Genomic DNA, 19,379 nt, shown 5'->3' on the forward strand with positions numbered 1-19,379 from the left:
GGGAGGGTACAATATAACAATATAACAGACACATTCACTGCCCACAATGATGATGATGATGATATTTGTTAAGTGCTTACTATGTGCCAAGCACGGTTCTAAGCGCTGGGGGGGATACAAGGTAATCAGGTTGTCCCACGGGGGGCTCATAGTCTTAATCCCCATTTTACATATAAGGGAACTGAGAAACAGAGAAGTTACGTAACTTGCCCAAAGTCGCAGAAGTAGCAAGTGGTGGAGCCGGGATTAGAATTCATGACCTCTGATTCCCAAGCCCTCGCTCTTTCCGTTGAGCCATGCTGCTTCTCTATGAGCTAACAGTCTAGAGGGGGAATCAGACACTAATATAAATACATAAAATTACAGATCTGTACCTAAGTGCTGTGGGGCTGGGAGAGAGGATGAGTATCGGGAGCAATTCAAGGTGATGCAGAAGGAAGTTGGTAACGAGGAAAGGAGGGCTTTGTCAGGGAAGGCCTCTTAGAGGAGATGGGCCTTCGGTAAGGGTTTGAAGGAGGGGAGAGTGATTGCCTGTCGGGTATGAAGAGGGAGGGTGTCCCAGGCCAGAGGCAGGATGTGAGGGAGAGGTCGATGGTGAGATGGATGAGAGTGAGGTACGGTGTGAAGGCTGGCATTTGGAGGAGTGAATTGTGCAGGCTGGGATGTAGAAGGAGAGTAATGAAGTGAGATAGGAAGGGTCAAGGTTATCGATTGCTTTAAAGCCGACGGTAAGGAGTTTCTATTTGATGCGGAGATGGGTGGGCAACTACTGTAGGTTCTTGAGGAGTGAGGAAATGCATGCAGAAGACTCTACTAACTGCTATGAAAGAATACATGTGGAAAGCAGATATCTCTCAGAGGGCTCATAATCTAAGAATATAAAGGGGAAGGGAGGAGGGATTGGAGGCAGTTACACAAGGAGCGAGAAGCGATGTTAATCGCAACATAAAAGACAAGGAGCAATCCTTAGAACTAAACCAAAAATCAGTAGGGTAGTGCAGATAGGGGAGCAGAATCTGGGGCTCCTCGGGGTTCAGAGCCCAAGGCACACTGCAACCACAGCTGTGGACCCGATCTTTGTGGAAGTCCCGTGCTGTGCGAGACAATTTCAGATTGCCAGCACATCATTTGGAGCTAAACACAGTGAGAAAAAATGAAACTGGTTCACCTGATTTTTAATCAAGCTCGGTTAATAAGAGGACATTTAAGCACTTCATAAATTAGAAACACTGAAGTTGAGAAAGATAATACCAAGCACATCAGGGTTATTCGGCATTCTGCTTTACCACATATATAGTGCATCAGTTTTACTAGTAGGCAGGCTATTGCATGACATTTTATTATTAAGTAGGGATGACTTATTTTTACAGAAGAAATACAACTTTTGTCTTTATATATGTATAGATAGCCATTCATTTATTCAATCATTTCTATTGAGTGCTTACTGTGTGCAAAGCACTGTACTAAGTACTTGGGAAAGTACCAAGCAGCAATAGAGACAATCCCCACCTACAACGAACTCAGTCTAGAGGGGGGGGGGAAATGGATTATATGCCACTTTTAGGGAACAACTACATACTTAGATCCTATATTTGAACACATAATGAGTCTAATCAAGTGGGATTCTCAACTTCAGTGTTTGCCTTTGTGATTTTTAAAAAGTATTCATTAAGCTCTTATGGTGTGCCAGGAACTGTACTAAGTACTGGGATAGATACAAACTAGTCAGGCTTTACACAGACCATGCCCTACGTGGGGTTCACAGCCTTAATCCTCAGTTTACAGATGAGGTAATTGAGGCACAGAGAAGTGAAGTGACTTGACCAAGGTCACACAGCAGAAAAGTGGAAGAGCTGGGTTTACAACCCAGGTCTTTCTGACACCTAGGGCCATGCTCTATCCACTTAGCCAGGCTGCTTTTTCCCTTCACGTACCCAATGTCTGACCAATTTTCTTGTTATTGAAAATTAGCCTCTAGACATATAATAGTTGTAATGTTTCAAAGTACTTGGTTTAACATGAGATGGGGCATACTTAATTTAATATGACGGAAGTCCTTCACGAAAACATCATCACATTCTTTCCAGCCAAACCCCAAATCCATTGGACTAAATATTGTAAAATGAATTATGAGGGTGTTTTTCTTTCCATTTGTTGTTACAAGATGATAGCATGCTGAACAATTTTCCTTAAATTAAAAATAAATAATTAAAGAGCCATTGCCAAAAACTTGAAAAAAAGGACAAAAAAAGACAAAAAAAGACAAAAAAAGGACTTGAGTGCCAGAGGGAAAAAAAATCAGAAATATCGAGGAATTGATTTGGTTTTGACATGGTGATTTTAAAATCTGATTTTTTTTCTGAATAGCTTTTGAGATTCCAAATGAAATTGTAAAATCTCAAAGAGCTTTCAGGTAGTGATTCCGTATCTTCATTTAGGTAATTTCTGGTATTATGTAAGTGAAGGAAATGAAATGGATTTTTACCAGATGACATTGCTATATTTTATGTGACATTGGGAAAACGATGTCTTTGTCCGTTATTTGGTATGAGTTTTTGGCCAGGGACCCTTGTCTTCTCTTATGCTGTTGCATCATCCCTGACCAATAGCGACTCCATTAACAAATCTCTCCCAGAACGCCCCACCACCATCTATGATCGTTCTGGTAGGGACCCTTAGGAACCTTTAATTAAATTAATTAAATTAATTAAATCAGATCATTTCTTCTAAACTTTCTATACCTAGGTTTTGCACTTTGACTGAGATTCTGTACTTTATAATGCCCCATTTCTCAAATGCATATGATTTTGAATTTTGCCAAAGCCTATCTCTTTTTGTGCCAAAACACGAGAAGCCCCCTTGTAAAACTTCTTGAAGAGCCCCAAGGATTTCTCTCTGAGGAATGTTTCTTTTAAAGGCTGTTTGGAGAATTTTCAGTGAAGAGCAGACAGAGACTCTCAACAAGGATAGTGACATGGTAATGTTATTTTACAACTTAGTTAACCTGTAAATGTGCATGTGGGTTGTGCCTTTGTACATTAGAAATGACCAGAATTAATGTTTTAGCGTGATCACCATTTTCTTTAGTCTTTACCGGTCTGTTGGACTAGCAATGGAACACATTAATGAAGCCTGGCAAATTTAACAAAAGTGTTTTTGGAGGAATAACTTTTCTCTCATCAGCAGTCTAAACTGCCAACGGGGCTTATGGCTTGAGAGCTACGCTAAACGGTTTTTGACTTACAGTTCATTTTCTCTCATGCTATTTGCAACAACGGTTCCAATTCTAGCCACTTTTTTCTTTCCTTTTCTTTTCTTTGTTTTGTCTTCTTTTTGCAGAAGACCATCAAATGAATTGTCACAATACTCGAATCCTGCAAGACACGGAAAAAGACGATAACAATAACGACGAGTATGACAATTACGATGAGCTGGTGGCCAAGTCGTTGCTAAATCTCGGGAAAATCGCAGAGGACGCAGCCTACAGAGCCAGGACGGAGTCAGAGATGAACAGCAATACGTCTAATAGTCTGGAAGACGAAAGCGACAAAAATGAAAACCTGGGTCGGAAAAGTGAGCTGAGTCTAGACTTAGACAGCGACGTGGTAAGGGAAACCGTGGACTCTCTTAAACTCTTAGCCCAAGGCCACGGCGTAGTTCTGTCGGAAAACATCAACGACAGAGGTTACGCGGACAACATATCGCAGCAAGATAATAGGAATATGAACTTTGTGATGTTAGGGAAGCCCATGAACAATGGATTGATGGACAAGATGGTGGAGGAGAGTGATGAGGAGGTTTGCTTGAGCAGTTTGGAGTGTTTGAGGAACCAGTGCTTTGATCTGGCCAGGAAACTCAGCGAGACAAACCCGCAGGAGAGGAATCAGCAGCAGAACATGAACATCCGTCAACACGTCAGACAGGAAGAGGACTTCCCAGGGAGGACGCCCGATAGGAATTACTCGGACATGATGAACTTAATGAGGCTTGAAGAACAGTTGAGTCCCCGCTCTAGAACTTTTACCAGCTGCGCGAAGGAGGATGGGTGTCACGAAAGGGACGATGACACCGCCTCCGTTACTTCGGACAGGTCCGAAGAAGTGTTTGACATGACCAAGGGCAATTTAACCCTTCTGGAGAAAGCGATCGCTTTGGAAACCGAAAGAGCAAAAGCCATGAGAGAAAAAATGGCAATGGAAGCAGGAAGGAGGGACCTGAGGTCGTTTGAAGAACCACCTCCACGACAACTTTCTGGGGAGGAGCGCAAGCCCAAATCCAGCGACAGCCATGTCAAAAAGCCATATTATGGTAAAGGTAATATTTCTATATACCGTCCCTTGTCTCATGCACAGAGATGGGCACGAGCAGTACGTTGTCCCGCGGATTCTCTGGTGGAGATGGGAATCGTGCCAACCGTCGTTTTATGTAGCCCGCGTTTACTGAAAGTGTCACGTTGACTGGGCGTTAGGAACCCGGGGCGAACCGGATGCGAGAGATACATGCGATATCTCAGTGTGATAGTAGACTGAAGGGAAAATGTTGTTTTAAAGTCGAAATGAAGCAGTTTCCCTTTCACAGGATCGAATTGACCTAGAGAGTGTGCTCTCCATCATAGGAATAATGCTAAAAAAGCTTTGCTAGAAAAAAGAATGCAATACCACAATGAATGGGAAGATTTCATGTAGCACTTAGTCAATCAGCTTTGAAGTGCACATTTTACAGATTGGATGGGGTAGGTGGCATCATGATTTATAAAATTATCACCAAATGACAGTTATTGATGAAGCCTCTCCCGTCTAAAATGTAAAGTTCCCCGATAGAAATTGAACAGGATCAGAATGACCGATAACAGAAGATAGGGGCAGTGACTGCACATTAATTATCTTAAAGATAGGAAGGTAATGGAAACCATTTGCTATGCAAGGCGTGGTGTGGCTCGGACTGAGATCAATAGCAATTTCTTGCGTCTAGGCATTCCAGTTCACCGGCTCCATTCCATTGTGGAAAGACTCTAGGTTCTATCAGTAAATGTTCGTCAATAGGAAACGAAGAACAGAGAAAAACAGGTTACTATTCAAGATGGGATTTTTATTTGAATTATAACTGCGTACACTGATAGGCTTTACACATATGGATCAAGGATAGCTACTTTGCATCTGTTCTTCTGATTTCCTATGTGTTTTCCTCCATAAATGTATTGAGATATATTTGCAGCTGGAGTGATCAATTTTACTTTTCCACTGACAGGTGGGCTACTTTGATATGAAGTTGTTTCTAATATGGACCATCTACCTAAGCTATGAAATAGATTTTTGCATGAAGGAGTAGTGAAGTTGGCAGATCAGGAAATTTTAAAGAACAGATAAGATAGAATAAGTGCTGGGCTTCATTTAATAGAATAAGCTACCTAGAAGCACAGAGAGACAATAAAACCTTTAGGGCTTTCTTAAATTCTTTCCCACTTGTACAACTCAATTTATCTGTCTTTTGATTTGAACTCTTGCGTTCTGTTCACCTTATCTGAACTGTGAAATCATTGTATCTGAGAAAGATGTGTAGGTGTGTTTAGAAAAGGAGTTACTGAATTATCGGCTTGAATAATAATGGTGTCCATTAAGCGCTGACTATTTGCTCAGTCAGTCAGTTGTATTTATTGAGCACCTACTGTATGCAGATTACTGGACTGAGAACTTGGGAGAGAACAGTATGACAATAAACAGACACATTCCCTGGCCATTCAATTCATTCATTCAATCGAATATACTGAATGCTTACTGTGTGCAAAGCACTGTATTAAGTGCCCACGTCAAGCCAAGTACTGTGTTAGGCCCCGGAGTAGATAACAAGGGCATCGTATTGGTCACAATTCCTTCACCCTACCACAAACTACCAAGGGTTCCCAGTCCAAGGGGGAGTTTTTCAGCGTCTCTGACTTTCTCACGATCCAGGTGTATATTCTCCTCTCAAAATGTACACAAAACTTCCATAGCATTGGTTAAGGTGCTAGTGACTGCTTCTTTCACACGTACGATTCAGTGGAAAACCAAGTCAACATCTCAAATATTAAAACACATCTCCAAGTCCCTAATGACCAACGAATTAGCTTGGGTTCTTGATCACGTTGAACGCTTGAACTCTGATCATTCGTTTCAAAAAGGCTTCAGGGAAAGTTTTTTTCTCCCTTCCTCCGAAGAGCTGGCTGAAGTGGAGACTGCTGTATGCTTTATACTCAGAAGAAAATCTTCCAATTGATTAAATTGGAGTTTCTTAAATGGGTAACATCGCATGTATCTTTAGGTATCGGAATGCCATGAATATCTCCTCACATTATCATATGGGAACTGAGTTTAGAATTATACTGGGCTTCCAAGATTCTAAAAATTCACCAAGGAAAGTAAACAAGGTTTGGAAGAGAGCATATCTTCCAGCAGCCTAGGGGTGTGCTCTGGATTATTTTACCAAGCATCGTGGTAGCCTATAGGTCTATGTCAGAAATGGAGTGGAGAAATGTACTCTTTAGGCTAATGGTCTAACCTGGTATGGTGAATCCCTGGTTCATGGTTTCTTGAGTTTCCTGCTGCTGCTGCTGCTGCTACTACTTCTATATCTTTCATCTCAGCATCTGCAACAGCAAGTCTTGGGCTTTGTGACTGTCTTGGGGGAAATTGGAAGCACCCTGCTCAGGGGTCAAGAAGTAATTTCAAGAAAGTAGAAGCAGCAGGGTTGTTTCCCACTCAGATTTGCCCTATTTAGTGCTCACCGAATCAACCTGGTATTTTTCAATGACTTACGGTACTTGTTAAAGTTCTTATTATATGCCAAGCACTGTTCTAAGCACCAGGGTAGATGCAAGCTAATCCAATTGGACACAATCCCCGTCCCACATGGGACTCACAATCTTAATCCCCATTTTACAGATGAGTTAACTGAGGCATAGAGAATTTAAGTGACTTGCCCAAGGTCACACAGAAGACATAAGAGCCTGGGCTTGGGAGTCAGAGGATGTGGGTTCTCATCCCAGCTCCGCCACTTGTCTGCTGTGTGACTTTGGGTAAGTCACTTCACTTCTCTGTGCCTCAGTTACCGCATCTGTAAAATGGGGATAAAGACTGTGAGCCCCACGTGGGATGACCCGATTACCTTGTATCTACCCCAGTGCTTAGAATGGTGCTTGGCACATTAGTAGGTGCTTAACAGATACCATCATTATCATTATCATTATTATTATTATTATTATGTGGCAGAGCCAGGATTAGAACCCTGATCCTTCTTACTCCCAGGCCTGTGATCTATCCACTAAGCTACGCTGCTTCTCATGTGGGAAGAAGTGATCCCTGAAATGCTTTTAAAATTGGGCTTAGGGATAGCATTCATTTAAACTGTGTAGAGATTTTCTGAAGAACCTATCTGGGTTAATCTATCTATCTGTCTGCTGTTGAATCCAGGATGAGAGAAAGGAAAACATGCATAAAACATAAAGCATGAAAACACCGCTAAGCAGTGGTAGTAATAAAAATTAGGTACCTATGATGTGCAAAGCACTATACTAAACCCTGGGGAAAATCACAATGGTCTGTCAGACATTAGTCCCAGATCCCTATGGGGCTCACTGTCTAATACAGTGGAGAATAGGGGCTGGCTATAGAGGTGTAGGAAAAGAAAAAAAGAATCCCAAGAAAAACCGAAAATAACATAAAAGACAACCATAAATAGAATAAGAGTAATGAATACACATCTGTCACAAACGATGGCCTCAGGCCTGCGTATTATGGTGTACATTTTCTGTTTCTATTAATTTGACAGACCTAAGTGTAGCAGAACATGGCCTCAAAGTTTGATGGGAGACTAAAAATAAGCATAGTAACTTGAAATGAGATGGAAGAAGTTAAAAGTGAAGCTCTTCTTTCTTGTCATTACAGTCTAAGGGATCCTTTTGAAAAAGATTTCTGGCCATAACAGTCTAAGAGATCCTTTCGAAAAAGAACAGAAATATATATAGTAAACCACTGCCATATCTGTGCTGAATAGCAATTCCGCAGCCTTGGATCCCAGATAAAGGAGTTCCACAAAAGACAGGGAGAGAGATGAGGGAAGGCAATCAGGGTTGTATCATGGCTATGGACTTTGTGCTTTGAGAGGCGACTCTACTCCTATTGTTTCACTAAAAGTAAAGTGGATTTAAGCCACTTAATCAAGTGACATTAGGCTCCCCAAACCTTGTAGAACACCTTTACAAAATTCAGCTTAGTAGGAAGTGTCATAGTGGGAGAAATTATTTTTAAGTTTTTGTTTACTGGGAGGTTTGATCATCTAATAATATAGAAATCATTCCTAAGACAAATTTTCCCTTTAATTTTGGATCTGTTTTTGTTTCTGTTTTTTGACTCTGTCACTGTCCTTTTAATGCATCTGTTTTACATTGATTTTTATTGTTATTTTTGTTTATGTAGCAATTTTCAGATGTACAAAATGTTGGGTGAATGAAATTATACCAATAACAAAAAGGTTTTAAATCAGTTGCCCCAGGGAGGCCTCTTCAATAGAAACTAAAATGAAACGTTCTAAATTTAAGTTGAATTCGCTTCTTTGGTGAGTTATATGTTGGGTCTTAAAGGTTCAGCACTTTTATTTGTATTTGTCCTTAGGACTCAAAGAAGACAGGAATTTTAAATTAGGATAGGAATGTAGGCAGGTATATCCAGGAGATCATCCCTTCTCCCCCTACCCGCCCCCCCCCAAAAAAAAATGCCAGTTCACTAAGTTCGAGAAACCTGAAAGACAGTCTTTTCTTTCCAGTAACTGAAAATGAGTAGTATTTTGGGATTTGGATTGGTGCCTGTAAGCTGATTCTATAGCTCTAGAGATCTGTGGGGCAACGGAGTTAACAGAAATCAATTAAGGGACAGCTTGGAGAAGTTAAGAAAGCTAAATCCAGTCCCCACTTGTAAAGTAGTGCTTGTGCTATTCCTATGCACGTTCTGAGCAAAGAAACAGCACGAACCTTGTAACAGGACAGTTTGACTGACATCATAATGAGCCAAAGTTCCCAGATGCACAGAGGGCAAATGATTAATAACTCTCGTGTTGGATGGACTGCAGGTTTATTTCCAAACCTATCTGGAAAATCGTTTTAGGCATTTAAAAGATTCACTGTAGTACAGGCATTGCTCTGAGAGATTTGGGATTTAGCAAACTCTTGTGCTATCAAATGCAAAGTTGGAAATAACTTCACTAACACTTTCATTTCTTCCTGGCGGTGAACGTTCAGTTTTGGATTAAAGTCTCCTATACTACATCCAGTAACCGGTGTTGCAAAGATGCCCAAACAAGCATAAAGAAAGAGTCATTAACTAATTAGATTAGTGAATATAATGTCTAATTTCTATCCTTAAATAAACAAAAAAAGCTTCCCTCTCTTGGAAGCCTACTGTCAGAGCTTACAGTCATAGGAAAGTATAAACCCAGTGGCTTCTGAAGTCGTTTTTAGTATATATCGCAGTTTACTGAACAGCATTTCTGTATCATACACATCTAGAATCTTCTGAAAGTGGATTTGATTGCAGTGGAGAACCAAATCATGGAGTTCAGTCGAGTCACTTAGCCTAAACTGAATACACTGTTACCACAATGAATGAGGAGATTTCAGGCCACTTGACAAAACTATTCAACAGAGGCAGAATTTCAACTATAGTGTTTTTAAGAAATCTTTCACTCCGTGGTTGATTCTTGCAGAGAAAGTAATGATCGACAAAGAAGGATTTCTATGCTACCCATAAATGAACATGGTCACTGTTATTGTATAACTGTCTGAAGAACTTAAAATGAGAGATTCATGTAAAGATTGTTAGGCCAGGGTAGGTCAGGAGGAATCTCATTTTCTTAAGATTTCTTGGTTTAGCAAAGGTTACTCTGAATTGTTCAATTAACCATCACCATCAATCATTTAAAAAAAAATGATAATTGACACAAACCTGTCACTTCCAGATCCCTCAAGAGCAGAAAAGAAAGAGAGCAAATGTCCAACTCCTGGCTGTGATGGAACGGGCCATGTAACTGGACTTTATCCTCATCATCGGAGCTTATCCGGCTGCCCGCACAAAGACAGGGTCCCACCGGAAAGTAAGTCTACACGTTCTCTCATTTGTAACTCCTCGCTATTCCTTCTCCTTTCTTTTCAGTTGTAAATTCCAGTTCTAGCTTTTCCATTATTGCATATTAAATTTAAAAAGTGAGAATTTCAAGATTTCAAGTATCCTTTAGTCCGATCTAACAATGTCATAATTATTGAATCTTTACTGTGCGCAGGACATAATAGTAATAATGACGATGGTATTTATTAAGCACTTACTACGTGCAAAGCACTGTTCTAAACTCTGGGGAGGTTACAAAGTGATCAGGTTGTCCCATGGGGGGCTCACAGTCTTCATCCCCATTTTCCAGATGAGGTAATTGAGACACAGAGAAGTGAAGTGATTTGCCCAAAGTCACACAGCTGACAATTATTGGAGCCGGGATTTGAACCCCATGACCTCTGACTCCAAAGCCCATGCTCTTTCCACTGAGCCACACTGCTTTGTACTAAGTGCTTGGGAGGGTATATATGATACAGTCCACCTTGGCAGTCTCCCACAGATTAGGATGTTTGTCCATGATCTTGCCCAGAATATATTTGCATGGTTGAAAGGTAATCAAGTAGGTTGGCTGTACAAAATCCATCCTATGAATTCATTGGTAGAATGGGGTTTAGGAAACTTTGATCTCAATTTTAAATCAAAATCACCCTTGGTCATTTTCAGTAAAGCACTTTAATGTCCAAGGTTGTGGCATGAAACTGTTGCAGATTATCATAATGATTTATAATGATCGTACTCTTAATATTTTATTGTTGTAGTTGTATTTGTTAGGCACTTACTACGTATCAAACACTAGTTTTAGCACTGAGGTAGATACAGGGTAGTCAGGTTGGACACAGAAGCAGTGTGGCCTAGTGGAAAGAGCACGGGCCTGGGAAGCAGCTGACCTGGGTTCTAATTTCAGCTTCCTCCTCCCATCTGCTGTGTGACTTTGGGAAAGTCACCTAACTTCTATGTGTCTCAGTTACCTCATATGTAAAATAGGGATTAAGACTGTAACCCCCTCAGGAACAGGGACTGTGTCCAACCCGATTATCTTGTATCTACCCCAGTGCTTAGTACAGTATCTGGTATATAGTAAGCACTTCGCAAATGCCACAAAACAAATAACGAACAAACACGGTCCCTGTCCCTTGCGGGGCTCAAAGTCTAAGTAGGAGGGAGAACATGTATTAAATGCTCATTTTACAGATGAGGAAACTGAGTCTCAGAGAAGTTGTGACTTGCCAAAAGGCACTTGTCAGGCCTGTGTCCTTTCCTCTGCATCTTCAGCTGAAGATATCAAGAACTCCATTTTGGAGTAAATTAGAATAATCAAGTATTACTTTAGAAGGATTTTTTTTTTTTATGTGCCTCCTTCTATACTCCAAGTAACTGAAAACAAGGAAGTTTTCAAGATCTGAGATTTTCAGTTGTCTCCACTGTGGAACCCCTGCAAGGTTGAATAATAATAATAAAGATAATAGTAATAGCAATGATAATACAATAATTGGATTATTTCTTAAGCACTTACTATGCCCAAGGCACTTTACTAAGTGCCTGGGGTGGATACAAGGAAATCAGGGTGGACACAGTCTCTGTCCCATGTGGGGCTCACTGTCTTAATCCGCATATTACAGATAACATAAATGAGGAACAGAGGAGTGAAGTGACTTGCCCCAGGTCATAGAGTAGATAAGTGGCAGAGCTGGAATTAGAATCCAGGTTCTTCTGACTCCCAGGATTATTCTGTATCCACTAGGCTAGTCTCCTTTTCCACAATAGGTACTGATCTAAAAAAATGGACTCGCTCCCCTTCAATGTAAGTGTAATCCAGGATGTAGACCGCTCTAAGCAATGATATTCTCTGTGCATGGAAGTGTAATGGTTGAGTCCCTTTTCAGGCTAGTCCAATAAAACATTAGTCCAGAACTACCGTAAAATTAAGAATTTCAGAAGGTAGGGACCCGGTACATGGGAAAGCCAATCTTAAGCAACTACTCTGATTCACTTACCTTTAAAATAAAGTTCTCACGGAAGAAAAAGAGGCATTTGGAGGGTGCTACCTTTCCGTATTTCCTATTCTGGATCCGAGATCAGTTTTTGGACAATGAAGGCCCCGGGCAGGGCACATTTGCTGCCCCAGCTTCTGACTGAGAGGCAGTTTAAGGGGACAGATGATTTGCCAGTGAATTAATAATAATAATAATAATAATAATAATAATGGCATTTGTTAAGTACTTACTATGTGCAAAGCACTGTTCTAAGCACTGGGGGGGATATAAGGTGATCAGGTTGTCATTCATTCATTCATTTAATTGTATATATTGAGTGCTTACTGTGTGCAGAGCACACAGTACAAGTACAAGTTAGCAACGTATAGAGACGGTCCCTACCCAACAGTGGGCTTACAGTCTAGAAGGGGGAGACAGAGAACAAAACAAAACATATTAACAAAATAAAATAAATGGAATATATATGTGCAAATAAAATAGAGTAATAAATACATACAAACATATATACATATATACAGGTGCTGTGGGGAGGGGAAGGAGGTAAGGTGGGGGGGATGGGGAGGGGGAGGAGGGGGAAAGGAAGGAAGGGGTTCAGTGTGGGAAGGCCTCCTGGAGGAGGTGAGCTCTCAGTAGGGCTTTGAAGGGAGGAAGAGAGCTAGCTTGGCAGATGTGTGGAGGGAGGGCATTCCGGGCCAGGGGGATGATGTGGGCTGGGGGTCAAAGGCGGGACAGGCGAGAACAAGGCACGGTGAGGAGATTAGCGGCAGAGGAGCAGAGGGTGCAGGCTGGGCTGGAGAGGGAGAGAAGGGAGGTGAGGTAGGAGGGGGCAAGGTGATGGACAGCCTTGAAGCCGAGGGTGAGGAGCTTTTGCCTGATGCGTAGGTTGATTGGTAGCCACTGGAGATTTTTGAGGTGGGGAGTAACATTCCCAGAGCGTTTCTGGACAAAGACAATCCGGGCAGCGGTGTGAAGTATGGATTGAAGTGGGGAGAGACAAGAGGATGGGAGATCGGAGTGGAGGCTGATAGAGTAATCCAGATGGGATAGGATGAGAGCTTGAACAAGCAGGGTAGCTGTTTGGATGGAGAGGAAAGGGCGGATCTTGGCAATGTTGTGGAGCTGAGACCGGCAATTTTTGGTGACGGATTGGATGTGAGGGTTGTCCCAAGTGGGGCTCACAGTCTTAATCCCCATGTAACAGATGAGGTAACTGAAGCACAGAGAAGTTAATGACTTGCCCAAAGTCACACAGCGGACAAGCGTCAGAGCCGGGATTAGAACCAATGACCTCTGACCCCCAAGCCCGGGTTCTTTCCACTGAGCCAAGCTGCCTCCCCATTTTAATTAATTGTGTTATTGCAACCACCCTGACCCTGGATCTCTTACTTCAGGGGATTCTGGGTAGCGATTTTCTCACAAATGGTGTTAATGAAAAAACTGGCACCTGAAAGTGTGTTTCCCTCAATCGATCAATGGGATTTATTGAGCACTTACTATATACCCAGCACTGTGCTACACACTTGGGAGAGTATGGTACAATAGAATTAGCAGGCACATTCATTCCCTGCCCATAACGAACTTACAGTTCAGTGGGACACCTGCTTCATTTGGAACCCTGCCCTACCCATTCATTCAATCATATTTACTGAGCACTCACTGTGTGCCAAGCACTGTACTAAGCGCTTGGGAAGTACAAGTTGGCAACATATAGAGACGGTCCCTACCCAACAACGGGCTCACAGTCTAGAAGGGGGAGACAGACAACAAAACAAAACATGTGCACAGGTGTCAAGTCGTCAGAACAAACAGAATTAAAGCTAAGTGCACATCATTAGCAAAATAAATAGAATAGTAAATATGTACAAGTAAAATAAATAGAGTAATAAATCTGTACAAGCATATATACAGGTGTTGCGAGGAGGGGAAGGAGGTAGGGCAGGAGGGAGGGGGAGGAAGAGAGGAAAAAGGGGGCTCAGTCTGGGAAGGCTGAACCGCCACCAAATGCTAACTGTAGCAGAATACTGACACCAGGGGTATGGACTCACTATGCTTGTTCCAGTGCTTCTCATCAATAAGTACGATTGATTGATTGATTGATTGATCAGATACTTCAAGCAGCGTAGATTTGCATGGGCTTAGACAAGAATACCACAGGCTTTTGAGCACCATCCCTGCTTCCATGGTTTGACAAAACCCACTGTTGGGTAGGGATCGTCTCTATATGTTGCCAACTTGTACTTCCCAAGTGCTTAGTACAGTGCTCTGCACACAGTAAGCGCTCAATAAGTACAATTGAATGAATAGGATATTCATGGGCTTTGGAGTCAGAGGCCACGAGTTCAAATCTTGGCTCCACTGCTTGTCAGCTGTGTGACTTTGGACAAGTCACTTAACTTCTCTGCTCCCTCATCTGTAAAATGGGGATTAAGACTGTGAGCTCCCCATGAGACAACCTGATCAGCTTGTAACCTCCCCAGCGCTTTGAATGATGCTTTGCACATAGTAAGCGCTAAATAAATGCCATCATTATCATCATTTCAGTAGAGCGGTGTTGGTCTTATTTTTGAAATCTCCAATGAAGAAAATCTTCATCTCCCTGGGTGTCAGAAAACAATCAAGCCAGTTCATAACTTCACACACTAGACATGTTTCCAATCGATGGTATTTACTGAGTGCTTATTGTGGGCAGACCACTATACTAAGCGCTTGGAAGAGTATAATACAGTAGTGTTAGCAAACAGGATCTGTACCCACATAGAGTTTACAATTTTTTAATGGCATTTGTTAAGCTCTTACTGCGTGCTGGACACTGTACTAAGTGCTGGGGTAGATACAAGCATGACGTAGTGGATAGAGCACCGGCCTGGGATCAGACGGTCGAGGGTTCTAATCCAACCTTCACCACTTCGCTGTGTGACCTTGGGCAAGTCGCTTCACTTCTCTGGGCCTCAGTTTCCTCCCCTGTAAAATCGGGATTGATACTGCAAGCCCCAAGCCTCTCCCCCACCTCCCCCTCTCCATCCCCGCCACCTTACCTCCTTCCCCTCCCCACAGCACCTATATATATGCATATATGTTTGCATGTATTTATTACTCTATTTTATTTGTACATATTTATTCTATTAATTTTATTCTGTTAATATGTTTTGTTTTGTTCTCTGTCTCCCCCTTCTAGACTGTGAGCCCACTGTTGGGTAGGGACCGTGTATATATGTTGCCAACTTGTACTTCCCAAGCGCTTAGTACAGTGCTGTGCACACAGTAAGCGCTCAATAAATGCGGTTGAATGAATGAATGAAAGTGGGACAGGGACTATGTCAACCCCATTTGCTTGTATCCACCCCAGCACTTAGTACAGTTCCTGGTCCACAGTAAGCACTTCATAAATACCAGTTATTATTATTATGACAAGCTGATCGGGTTGGTCACGGTCCCTGTCCCACATGAGGCTCACAGCCTTAATCCCCGTTTTATAGATGAGGTAACTGAGGCACAGAGAATTGAAGTGACTTGCCCAGGTCCTTCTGACTTTTGGTCCCAAGTTCTGTTCACTAGACTAGGCTGCTTCTAAGTCTACAAGGGAAAGACAGACATTAAAATAAATTACAGAGAGGGGCAGTGGTAGAGGCTATAAGGATATTCACCTGTCTACATGTTTTGTTTTGTTGTCTGTCTCCCCCTTCTAGACTGTGAGCCCGCTGTTGGCTAGGGACTGTCTCTATATGTTGCTGACTTTCAATCGTATTTATTGAGCGCTCACTGTGTGCAGAGCACTGTACTAAGCACTTGGGAAGCACAAGTTGGCAACATATAAAGACAGTCCCTACCCAACAGTGGGCTCACAGTCTAGAAGGGGGTGACAGAGAACAAAACAAAACATATTAACAAAATAAAATAAGTGGAATAAATATGTACAAGTTAAATAAATAAATAGAGTAATAAATCCGTACAAACATATATACATATATACAGGTGCTGTGGGGAAGGGAAGGAGGTAAGGCAGGGGAGATGGAGGGGGGAGGAGGGGGAGAGGAAGGAGGGGGCTCAGTCTGGGAAGGCCTCCTGGAGGAGGTGAGCTCTCAGTAGGGCCTGTTGACTTTTACTTCCCAAGCGCTTAGTACAGTGCTCTGCACAAAGGAAGCGCTCAATAAATGCGATTGAATGAATATGTACCTAAGCGCTATGGGGTTGAGGTGAGATGGATGTCAATTGCTTAAAGGGTACGTATCCAAATGTGCAGGTGTTGGAAAAAGGAGAGGGAGTAGAGGAAAGGAGGGCTTAATCAGGGAAGGCTTCATGGAGAAGATGTGTTTTAGGATGGCCTTGAAGGCAAAGTGATCTGGCTGTGTTCATTCATGCATTCAATCGTATTTACTGAGCGCTTATTGTGTGCAGAGCACTGTACTAAGTGCTTGGAAAGTACAATTCAGCAACAGAGACAGCCCCTACCCAACAATGGGCTCACAGTCTAGAAGGGGGAGACAGACAACAAAACAAAATATTTCCATATTCAATTTCCCCATTTTCAATTCTTGTTCAATGTAGTTAAAGAATAGTTAAGCAGCTTAACAAAATACCAATCTGAAATGGTCAGCATTTGGGCTTGATTGTTTGTTTTTTGACATATGGTTTAAAATGTCCACCTGCTGGGAAATACAGGGAAGAAACCTGTGTTGTGGAGAGAGTTCTGGAAGATGGAAGTTCATTCATTCACTCAACTGTGTTTATTGAGCGCTTACTGTGTGTAGAGCACTGTACTAAGCACTTGGAAAGGACAATTTGGCAACAGAGACAATCTCTGCCCAGCAACGGGCTCACAGTCTAGAAATGGGAGACAGAAAACAAAACAAAATAAAGCAAGTAGACAGGCAGCAATAGCATCAATATAAGTAGATAGATTTAAAGATATATACACATCATTAATAAAATAAATAGAGTAATAAATATACACATATATACACAAGGGCTGTGGGGCGGGGAGGGGGGTAGAGCAGAAGGAGGGAGTTGTCTTTTAGTCTTTTAGACTGTGAGCCCACTGTTGGGTAGGGACTGTCTCAATATGTTGCCAACTTGTACTTCCCAAGCGCTTAGTACATCATCATCATCATCAATCGTATTTATTGAGCGCTTACTATGTGCAGAGCACTGTACTAAGCGCTCTCGCCTGTCCCGAGTACAGTGCTCTGCACACAGTAAGTGCTCAATAAATACGATTGATTGATTGATTGATTGGGGCGATGGGGAGGGGAGTTAATTAATTGATTAATGATGGTATTTGTTCAGCGCTTACTATATGCAAAGCACTGTTCTAAGCACTGGGGGGGATTCAAGGTGATCAGGTTGTCTCACGTGGGGTTCACAGTCTTCATCCCCATTTAACAGATGAGGTAACTGAGGCAGAGGGAAGTTAAGTGGCTTGCCCAAGGTCACACAGCTAAGTGGCAGAGACATTATTCGAACCCATGACCTCTGACTCCCAAGCCCCCGCTCTTTCCACTGAGCCACACTGCTGCTCCTAGTTCTAGTCCCATGGGTAGGGACTTTATATGTTGCCAACTTGTCCTTCCCAAGCACTTAGTACAGTGCTCTGCACACAGTAAGCGCTCAATAAATACGACTGATTGATTGATTGATCTCTGACACTGTCCTACCATGGGATTTCAGACGTCAGGAAGCTCTTTCTTCCTCCATTTGTTCATATAGACAATGGGAATAATCAGATGTGTAGTGCAAGTGCTTTAGAAATAATAATAATCCTGGCAGTAGTAAAAATTGTGGTCTTTGTTAAGTGCTTACTATGTACCAGGTACTGTACTAAGCAGTGGGGTAGACGCAAGATAATGGGGTTCCGCACGGGGCTCATAGTTTAAGTTGGAGGGAAAAGAGGCATCAACTCTTCATTTTGCAGATGAGGGATTGGGGCTCTGAGAGGTTAAGTGACTTGTGGAAGTTACACAGAAGATAAGTGGGCCTGGGAGTTCAGAAGGTCCTGGGTTCTAATCCCGGCTCTGCCACTTGTCTGCTGTGTGACCTTGGGTAGGTCATCTCACTCATCTATGCCTCGGTTACGTCATCAGTAAAATGGAGATTGAGAGTGTGAGCTCCACATGGGACAGGGGCTATGCCACTAAGCAGCCTGGCTCAGTGGCAAGACCACAGGTTTGGGAGTCAGGGGTCATGGGTTTGAATCCCGGCTCCGCCGCTTATCAGCTGTGTGACTTTAGGCAAGTCACTTCACTTCTCTGGGCCTCAGTTCCCGGATCTGTAAAATGGGGATGAAGACTGTGAGCCCCACGTGGGACAATCTGATTACATTGTATCTACTCTGGTGCTTAGAACAGTGCTTGGCACATAGTAGGCACTTAACAAAGACCAACATTGTTATTATTGAAGCAGTGTGGCTCAGTGGAAAGAGCCCGGGCTTTGGAGTCAGTGGTCATGGGTTCAAATCCCGACTTCACCAATTGTCAGCTGTGTGACTTTGGGCAAGTCACTTAACTTCTCTGTGCCTCAGTTCCCTCATCTGTAAAATGGGGATTAAGACTGTGAGCCCCACGTGGGACAACCTGATCACCTTGTATCCCCCCAGCGCTTAGAACAGTGCTTTGCACATAGTAAGCACTTAACAAATACCATCATTATTATTATTATTATTATTATTATTATTATTATTGTTATTATTACTATGTCCAATCCGATTTGCTTGTATTCATCCCAGCACTTAGTCCAGTGTCTGGCACATGTAAACACTTAACAAATACCATAATTATTATTATTTTTATTAAGTGCAGAGCTGGCTTTAGAACCCAGGTCCTTTAACTCCCAGGCCCATCCATGATTTTTCCACTAGGCCATTCGGCCTCCCATAAAAGGCCTATATCTTTTCAATAAATTATTACTATGCTGTTAAGTGACTGGTAAATATTCGAAGCTGAAGAATGAAAAATATATGTGGAGATTCTCACCTCTAGAAGTTTCCTGTATAGCATTCCTCTGCCCTGCATTCAAATGAAGAATTGAATTTGAGAAGCAGCTTGAAGCAGTGTGGCTCAGTGGAAAGAGCCCGGGCTTTGGAGTCAGAGGTCATGGGTTCAAATCCCAGCTCCACCAACTGTCAGCTGGGTGACTTTGGGCAAGTCACTTAACTTCTCTGGGCCTCAGTTACCTCATCTGTCAAATGGGGATTAAAACTGTGAGCCCCCTGTGGGACAACCTGATCACCTTGAAACCTCCCCAGCGATTAGAACAGTGC

At 42.4% G+C, this 19,379-nt stretch overlaps 1 protein-coding gene across 4 annotated transcripts in view; it reads left to right on the plus strand.

Annotated features, from left to right (window-relative positions):
* MYT1L (myelin transcription factor 1 like) overlaps window positions 1-19,379 on the plus strand; it is a 450,983-nt gene that overhangs the window by 260,958 nt on the left and 170,646 nt on the right. For all 4 annotated transcript variants that reach the window (XM_038772247.1, XM_038772248.1, XM_038772250.1 and 1 more), the window contains exons 7-8: window positions 3,340-4,314; window positions 9,985-10,119. In XM_038772247.1, the coding sequence (XP_038628175.1) occupies window positions 3,340-4,314; window positions 9,985-10,119 (1,110 nt within the window). The remainder of the gene's footprint in view (window positions 1-3,339; window positions 4,315-9,984; window positions 10,120-19,379) is intronic.

This window comes from Tachyglossus aculeatus, chromosome X1 (genome assembly GCF_015852505.1).
Source record: "Tachyglossus aculeatus isolate mTacAcu1 chromosome X1, mTacAcu1.pri, whole genome shotgun sequence".
In the NCBI taxonomy this organism is placed as follows: domain Eukaryota; kingdom Metazoa; phylum Chordata; class Mammalia; order Monotremata; family Tachyglossidae; genus Tachyglossus; species Tachyglossus aculeatus.